The sequence below is a fragment of the Oncorhynchus gorbuscha genome, linkage group LG05 (genome assembly GCF_021184085.1).
Source record: "Oncorhynchus gorbuscha isolate QuinsamMale2020 ecotype Even-year linkage group LG05, OgorEven_v1.0, whole genome shotgun sequence".
Taxonomy (NCBI): Eukaryota; Metazoa; Chordata; class Actinopteri; order Salmoniformes; family Salmonidae; genus Oncorhynchus; species Oncorhynchus gorbuscha.
Window position 1 is genome coordinate 43,260,176 of NC_060177.1, and position 9,270 is coordinate 43,269,445.

A 9,270-nucleotide genomic window follows, 5' to 3' on the forward strand; every position below is an offset into this window, starting at 1 on the left:
CTGTACTCAGCAAACTGGATGCAGTTTATCACAGTGCCATCCGTTTTGTTACTAAAGTACCTTATTCCACCCTCCACTGCGACCTGTATGCTCTAGTCGGCTGGCCCTCGCTACATTTCGTCGCCAGACCCACTGGCTCCAGGTCATCATTTAAATGACTTAAATGTAAATGTAAATGAAAGTCCATGCTAGGTAAAGCTCCACTTATCTCAGTTCACTCACTGGTCACGATGGCAACACCCACCCGTAGCACGCGCTCCAGCAGGTGTATCTCACTGATCATCCCTAAAGAAAACACCTCATTTGGCCGCCTTTCCTTCCAGTTCTCTGCTGCCTGTGACTGGAACGAATTGCAAAAAAATTAAATAATAATAATAGCTGAAGTTGGAGACTTTTATCTCCCTCGCAAACATCTGCTATCTAAGAAGCTAACCGATCGCTGCAGCTGTACATAGTCCATTGGTAAATAGCCCACCCAATTTACCTACCTTATCACCATACTGTTTTTATTTATTTACTTTTCTGCTCTTTTGCACTGCAGTATCTCTACCTGCACATGACCATCTGATCATGTATCACTCCAGTGTCAATCTGCTAAATTGTAATTATTCGCCTACCTCCTCATGCCTTTTGCACACAATGTACATAGACTTTTTTTCTACTGTGTTATTGACTTGTTGTCTGTTCACACTGCTATGTTTTATCTTGGCCAGGTCGCAGTTGTAAATGAGAACTTGTTCTCAACAAGCCTACCTGGTTAAATAAAAGGTGAAATAAAATATTTGTAAAAATAGATGGTTTATAGCTCAAATCAGACTCTACAGACGTTTTGAGGGGGGAAAAAACAGGCCTATTGTCTCACAAACACTGCTGTACCTCAGCCCCTGTTAATCACTGACGAATGAATGTTTGGTATCTACAGATGCAGAAGAAATAAACTAATCCAATGGTATAGCACAGGAGTCTGTAGCTCTAACACACATTAGAAGTCCAAAACACGCCGGTGATATGGTGGGACTCATTGGGTTAAAGGGGCAGTGCTTTATTTTGAGACAGGCTTGAATATGTAGCCTACATTTTTGTCTAACTACATTAACAGATAGTAATGCCAATTATTTTGTAAAGTGGTTCCTTGTGTCATACAATGCTGTAAAAATGGTGTTAGACCATTTTTTACTTATGGACAACTAAAAAAAACATGATCCCTACTTGTCCAAAGAAAATTAAGTCATGCCCTGCTTAACTTTTAATAAATGATATCTAGCTAGAAGAATAACTATTTAGACTTACTTCTTGAAAAGGTTGCTGCTGGCTGCCACCTGCCGCTGCCGGATGCAAGATGTATGGGAAAGAGCCTTGGAGGGGGATGAAAGCAGCAAATCCACTGGCTAGTGTAAGTGTAGCTAGCTTCCTACCTTGAAGTGTGCTGTGCCAAACATGTTTAACTGCACTGTGCCTTTAACTTACAAATTGAATTGTCTGTGTGTGAATTGTGTGTAAAACAGGATAAACAGTTTGCAAAGTCACTTTCTGACTACTTCTTCCAGGTGCAAACATGTATGGATTTACCCAATATCACTTCGCTTCACATGCTTGTGTTGGGGAATTCTGAGCCATCTGCTTTTGAAATCAATGACAGTCTGCGTGACAAACAAAGTCTAAGCCTTGCTGAAACAGGTTCTCAACTCAAAATGCAAGGGTTTCTTGACCTTCATAAGGCAAAAAGGATAGCCAATGTAAGGCTGTTCCTTGGTCTGCACAACAGCAACACAGATGTCAAACTGCTTGAAATGTAAAATATTTATTGTTTCGACACTGCAATTGTCAATCGCGTTCATGCAGAGAAAAAGAGAAAGGAATGTATCAATACTTTTTTTTTACGGAGTAGGCCTAGCCTATACAACCCACTTAACCAATAAAAATGACTGATGTTCCAGACTAGGCTAAATTTAGCTGAAAAAAGGCCTTGTGGTTGGCAAGTGTAACCGATGTGAAATGGCTAGCTAGTCAGCAGTGGTGCGCGCTAATAGCGTTTCGATCGACGACGTCACTCGCTCTGAGGCCTTGAAGTAGGTGTTCCCCTTACTTTGCAAGGGCCATGGATTTTGTGGCGCGATGGGTAACGATGCTTCGTGGGTGTCAGTTGTCTGTGTGTGCGCAGAGGGTGCGCAGAGGGTCCCTGGTTCGAGCCCGGGACGGGGAGAGGGGACGGACGAAAGCTCTACTCTTACACAAGCTCATGTCAATATTTACAAACAGTATCCTAATGAGTAGGCTAGCCTAATGTTCATCTATTTTTCACACACTAGAGTCTCCACAGATTTGGGAAAATCTGCATTTAGAATTTTTGCCCCCAATTTGTGGAACAATATACAGAGTTCACTGCAGTTACATGTGCTGGTGCCACTCAGGCAGTTAAAAATATGATTACGGACCTCTATGTAGTTGAATGTGATTGCTTTTATTTAATGTGTTTTTGTTATCGTGTGCTGAATTATATTGTTTTATACACATGTATATGTTTTATTATGTTTTTATTGTAATATATACAGGGCTCAAGTAAAATAATTGGAATCTCAATGTGACCCCGTTTAAATAAAGGTTAAATAAAATGTCAAATCTGAACAAGCTATTCTGCAACACCTCGCCTCTTGCAGTCACCCAGCGAGAGACCATTGAGAACGTAACAAAGTAACCTACTGCAGTATTAATAAGATGGTAACAACCCCATTCAGTGATTTAAGGGTTTTTCACAGTGAAAACGGCAACAACAAAAAAGGTTACTTCGATTTACATGTAGGCCTGATGAACAATTACATAGTAACTTGCATTAAAAAGTAGCAATTCAATAAATGTCATTTAGCCTGCCCATCTGTTACAGCATGTCAACAGTGCCTCACTGTTCAAGAGGTTTGCAAGTGATTTCCATTTTTCTTATTGTTGTCAATTCCTTTGGGTCTTCTTTTTCACCATGCTCATCTCACTCGGCTGTCCTGTGCAACCATTTGCAATGCTTCAGTGCACCAATTTTATCAGAACTGGACAAAAGTGTTCAAAACACCACTCAACTTTCGTCAGTTAAATTTGGCCTACTAGGCTATTAAGCCTAGTATTTAAAAAAAAAATCTAAATAAAATGTCCTATATCAGTGGTTCTTAACCGGGGTTCGATCGAACCCCAGGGGTTCGGTGAGTCAGTCTCAGGGGTTCGGCGGAGGTCAAGACACACATCCGATTCATATGATTCGTGATGACAAGCTCTGCTTGGCCATCATTGGCTGCAGGTGATCACGCTACATCGCTTGGCCTATCTGTGCTGCAGGGAATTTGGCGCGCTCAGTTTGTGACAATGGTGATGGTACGTCTTGTGATTTCTTTCTTAATATTTTAATTCCTTCATACTTACTATGTCGAACAAAAAAAAGAAAGTGGTCGGACGAATATGTACAATATGGATTTACATGTATAACCGAACGTGATGGGAGTCAGTGTCCTAACTGCATGATTTGCAATGCCAAGTTGAGCAATTCTAGTCTAGCACCGGCAAAGCTAAGAGAACACTTCCTTAAGCTGCATGGAGATGGAAAATACAGGAACACAACGCTCGCTGAATTCAAGGTGAAGAGAGCCAGATTCGATGAAAAGGCTACTCTGCCTGTTCTCGGCTTTGTACCCATCAACAAACCGATCCTCACAGCATCGTACGAAGTTGCTTACCTGATCGCAAAGCAGGGCAAACCACACACCATTGGTGAAAGACTCATAAAACCAGCTGTGTTGAAGATGGCGAATATCATGCTGGGAAAAGAGGCCGAAGTTAAGTTATCCCAAATTCCTCTTTCAAATGACACCATCAGCGACAGAAGAGGACATGAGCAAAGACATCTTGGCTCAAGTAGTTGCAGATATGATTTCAAGCCCGGCAAAATTCAGCCTTCAACTCAACGAGACCACAGACATTTCCAATCTAAGCCAGCTTGCTGTATTCGTGCGCTATGTGAAAGACGACGTGATAAAGGAAGAATTTTTATTTTGTAAGCCTCTTACAACAACAACTAAGGCAGCCAATGTGAAGAAACTTGTGGATGACTTCTTCAAAGACAACAATCTTTCGTGGGATATGGTTTCTGCAGTTTGTTCGGATGGAGCTCCAGTCATGCTGGGAAGAAAGTCTGGTTTTGGTGCGCCAGTGAAAGCCGATGCACCACACATTGTTACGCATTGTATTCTGCACAGGCATGCGTTGGCAACAAAAACCTTGCCTCCAAAACTGGCAGAAGTATTAAAAATTGTAGTGGAATGCGTGAACTATGTGCGAACTAGTGCTCTGCGGCATCGCATCTTCAGTGAGCTGTGTAAAGAAATGGGCTCTGAATTCGAGGTACTTCTGTACCATTCTAACATTAGGTGGTTATCCCGGGGACAGGTGCTGAATCGTATTTTTGCCGTGCATGTGGAATTAGCCCTGTTTTTGCAAGAGCACCAACATTGTCATGCAGATTGCTTCAAAAATTCTGAGTTCATTCTCATTTTAGCGTACATGGCTGATATCTTCGCAGCTCTCAATCATCTCAATCAAAAGATGTAGGGCGGTGGAGTCAACATCATCGAAGCGGAGGAAAACCTGAAGGCTTTTCAAAAAAAGCTACCGTTATGGAAACGACAAACAGAGAACAATAACTTCGCAAACTTTCCCCTGCTGGACGACTGTAAGTAAGATCGAAAATGTATCTGGAATCGGAGACATTTCTGTACCCGCTGAACTGAAGCAAGCAATTGCCACGCACTTAGATGAGCTTGCAAAGTCTCTCGATGGATACTTCCCTACAAGAGAGTCATATCCAGCATGGGTGAGACAGCCGTTCACGTTTAGTGTTGAGACAACAGATGTCAATGATGAATACCTCGATGAAATCATTGAAATTCAGCAGAGCCAGGTTCAACAGCAACTCTTCAGAACAACAACGCTTTCAACGTTTTGGCGTCAACAAATGGTAACGTACCCTGTTATTGCTAAGAAAGCTCTGGAGATTTTCATACCGTTTGTTACAACATATCTTTGCGAGCAATCCTTTTCGAGGATGCTGGACATAAAAACGAAGAAAAGGAACAGACTTTGTTGCGAAAATGACATGAGAGTGGCACTTGCCAAGGTGAAGCCGCGCATTTCTGAACTTGTCTCTGAAAGGCAACAGCAGAAGTCACACTGATTTGCAGTAAATATTCATTATTATGTTTTTGTTTTTGTGTGAAAATGATAATCTGTGTGAAAATGTTTTGATGATTTTGTTCTTTGAACACAGTGATGTTGATGCACGGTTCATTTTGTGCACCAGTCAAATATATACCTATGTTTTGAATTTGATTTTTTTCAATTAAGAAGGGTTCGGTGAATGCGCATATGAAACTGTTGGGGTTCAGTACCTCCAACAAGGTTAAGAACCACTGTCCTATATCTTCTGCAGCCTATAGCTTTTCCTGGGATATCACGAGTAGAGGAATGGTCTATTGCTGAGAGGCTTGTGTATAGCCTATTGCGCACGAGAACAGCTTATTTTTATATATATATATAAAATAAAATGTGTTTTTTTTATAGTCACATGTACAATGTCCATAGGGGGAGCAGTTAATCTAACTAGTGGTAGCTATTCAACAGCCTGATGGTCTGGGGGTAGAATGATGCTTTCCAATGATGCTTCTATACTGCCTGCGTCCAGCTGATGGAAAAGGGGAGAATAGGCCATGGCTCAAGTGACTGGGGTCCCTGTTTATATTTTCGGCCTTCTGCAACACCTAGTGTTGTAGGTATCCTGGGGGGAAGGCAGTGTGCACCCAATGGTGCATTTGGCTGAGCGTACCACCCTCTGTAGCGCATTTTGGTCAGAGGCGGTGTTGTTGCCGTACCAGGACGCGATGCAAGCCAACAGTATGCTTTCGATGGTGCGCCTGTAGAACACTGGGAGGGCCCTCACATCCTGTGGTTGAAGAGTAGCTGTCGTGCCTTCTTCACAATGGTGTCCGTGTGGTTTGACCATTTCATCTCCTCAGAGTGGTCCTTCTGTAGCTCAGTTGGTAGAGCATGGCGCTTGTAACGCCAGGGTAGTGGGTTCGATCCCCGGGACCACCCATACGTAGAATGTATGCACACATGACTGTAAGTCGCTTTGGATAAAAGCGTCTGCTAAATGGCATATATATATATATATATATATATATATATATATATATATATATATATATAGATGTGTACGCCATCAGAATGCCTACCTCCTCCCTGTAGGCCGTCTCATCATTGTTGGTTATCTGGCCTACTACAGTTGTGTCATCAGCAAACTTGGAACTGTGTGAGGCAACAGTCATGGAAGTACAGGAGGGGAATGAGGATGCACCCTTGAGGTGCCCCAATGTTGAGAATCAGAGGTAATGTCTAAATTCACCACCTGGGGGGCAGCTCGTCAGGAAGTCCAGGACCAAGTTGCATAGAGAGAAGTTCAGTCCCAGGGCAGGATGCCTTCTGGGCCGCAGCCTTCAAAGGGCTAACATATTTGAATGACTTACCTCTGGAGACCAGAAGCACATAGCCCTCGTTGTACTCAAGGGCTCTCCTCGACCTCTCAAAGTCGTCGTTGTGCTTGAAGCGTAAGAGAAGGTGTTCAGCTCCTCCGATAGGGCTGCATTGGTGTCAGCGACGTGGCTAGCTTTCCTTTTGTAATCTGTGATCGTTAGGAGCCCCTGCCAAATATGCCTTGTGTCTGACCTGCAGAATTGCTAATCCACTTTCTGCCTATATATGCATTTCGCCATCTTGAGCGATCTGCATAGGTCGCATTTGTACTATTTAACCATAACATTGTCCCCAGTCACTTTAGCGTGTTAATAAGCAGCATATTTCTCCTTCAGTTTCCCTACAGGCTGCCATCAAGACACATTTTTTTTGAGTCAGATAAGTTTTGAAAGACTCAGAATCACATCTATGCATGGTTTTATGAATCCAGGGACTGAGTCTGCATATATTCATTGATTTTATCCCCAGAGGCTACCCGGAACATATTCCCGTTCAAGTGATCAAAACATTCTTTGAGCATGGATTCTGATTGGTTGGACCAAGGCTGTACAGAGTTGACCACTGGAACTTCCCTGAGTCTGTTAGTAGGAGGGAGAAGCAAAATGGAGGTGTGGTCAGATTTACCGAAAGGAAGATGGGAGAGGGCCTTATACCTGTGTCGAAAGAGTGTCTAGCAGTGATCAAGCTCGAAAAGCTACCCTATTGATTCTGTTTTTTAGGGACAACAAATTTATCCTGTCTAGGCCACAACACAACGTAATGAATAATCTTATTGTTTTCAAGTGGGTACAAAACTATAGCCTAGGCTGTAAACTGCAGTGAATAGCCATTGTCATTTCAATAATTGCCTGGCGTTTTGAATGCTTAATTTTCTAGCATGCCTGATTAGGCAACCATTTGGATCAGTTATGAGTCTTTTCTCTGTAGTTTAGCCCTACAGGGTCCAGGCACATTAGCAGGCCATTAATATGGTGCATTTTGTCAGGATGTATAGGCTAACATAAAGATGTTAATGCAGGGATTTATAGTGGTGTGGAGGAAGTTGCATCCATAGGTTTTCCAGTTTGGCTTCTGTTTCAAAAGCTTTTGAAAATGAGGTAGATACAATGGTCACCAACAGTTATACATCCGAGTTAATAAAAACATTGTCTTATACTAACTATAGGTCTACTCTGGTCGACATTTTGGATAAAGACTGAGCTCTCAAGGTTAATAAAACAATAACCCTCAAGAGAATTCGGTAGTAGAACACGAACAGTTAGCATATACATCAGTCCCCCTATCGAGGTGTATTGTGAATATTTGGTGTGACCTCGGAAATATGACCCATACATATATAAATTAGGTCTACTAGCTAACTTAACTTCATATTAAACAAGCTTACAACATAACGCTGACATTCTCTCGAAACGTAGCTATTAGAATCTGGCATGTAATTATACATAATTTCACATTGGCTTAGCTGTCAAAGTAGCGTCACTGCAGCAGCACCAAAGCAGATATTGATATGTTTGTTAGATCGCTCCAGTTAGCTTTTACATTAGCTGTCAAGCTGATGCTAACATTAGCTAAACAGTCGGTTAGCTAGCTTAATAGCATTACATTGAGTTAGTAGTTACTAATGTACGGCATACATTAATATTGAAAAACAAAATGACAATTTCCATGAAATTAGCCAGTTATCAAATTTAGCAGCTAGTTAGATGTTAACTTTAGCTAGTTGAAACACATCCCCCACATTCTGCTTCTGTCCCTCTGTACCTAGCTAACGTTAGCTAGCGACAGGCATCAAGCTATGAAAGACCGGGGGCTATTGTACATTTCATTAGCTGTACCAAGTTAGAGTTAACTACATAGCTATATTTATTATTCATAACGAGCTAGTTAACGCTTACCCCCAAAATCCACAGGAACAGCGTGGTGGCGGCTTGCTTCGTTCACTGCCTGTGTCCCCCATGGTTGTCAGTCGATGACTAGTTAACGTTAAATGCACGTAGGTGACACCGGGGATTGGGTTGCGGCCTAGTTATGGTACCGTAGAGAGATTCCAAGACACGAACTAAAGAAATAACATCCACAGTAAAAAATAAAATAAAAAATATCCGGATGAAAATGTCAACGAACATGGAGTGCTTTCCCGACACGAGCGGCCGCTGTCAACCATACAGTTTTTAATGTATCAATTATAATTAACGGCCGCGGAAAGTCCGACGTGCCACACTGGGTGATCGAGGCCGGTCAGCTGGAGTGAAGGCGGACCCAAAGCAGAAAATAGTGCCGGTGAATATCGAAACCTTGGTGATATACACGCGCGTCTAAATACCGAGGTAAAGTGTTGGTTTTATATTCACACATTCGGACATTCAACAGACATTCGCCAAACGCCATTTAAAAATGTAAAAATCAATAACTAATTCACCGTTTGTCAAAGAATCATCGAACTAGGTATGATTTATTCTATAAATGTCTAGCATACTTTTACAACCTTTGTTTTGAGTAGAAATTCCAGTTTTAGCTTGATGGAAATACATAAAATCTATAACATGCCATTTAAAGCGGTATAAATCAATAACTAATTCAGTGATTGTCACAGAAACATCAAACTAGGTATGATTTATTCTATAAATGTCTAGCATACTTTTACAACCTTTGTTTTGAGGAACATTTCAGTTTTGATTTGATAGAGGGCATGTAGTCCGTTTAGAG

The 9,270-nt window shown here is 41.8% G+C and overlaps 1 protein-coding gene across 1 annotated transcript in view; it reads right to left on the minus strand.

Annotated features, from left to right (window-relative positions):
• The window catches only part of LOC124035946 (AN1-type zinc finger protein 3-like), a 50,653-nt gene extending 41,781 nt beyond the window's left edge, over positions 1 to 8,872 (minus strand). Inside the window, exon 1 of the mRNA XM_046349922.1 lies at positions 8,460 to 8,872. Within this exon, the coding sequence (XP_046205878.1) occupies positions 8,460 to 8,521 (62 nt within the window). The 5' untranslated portion in view covers positions 8,522 to 8,872. The remainder of the gene's footprint in view (positions 1 to 8,459) is intronic.
• Between the last annotated feature and the right edge of the window lie 398 nt (positions 8,873 to 9,270).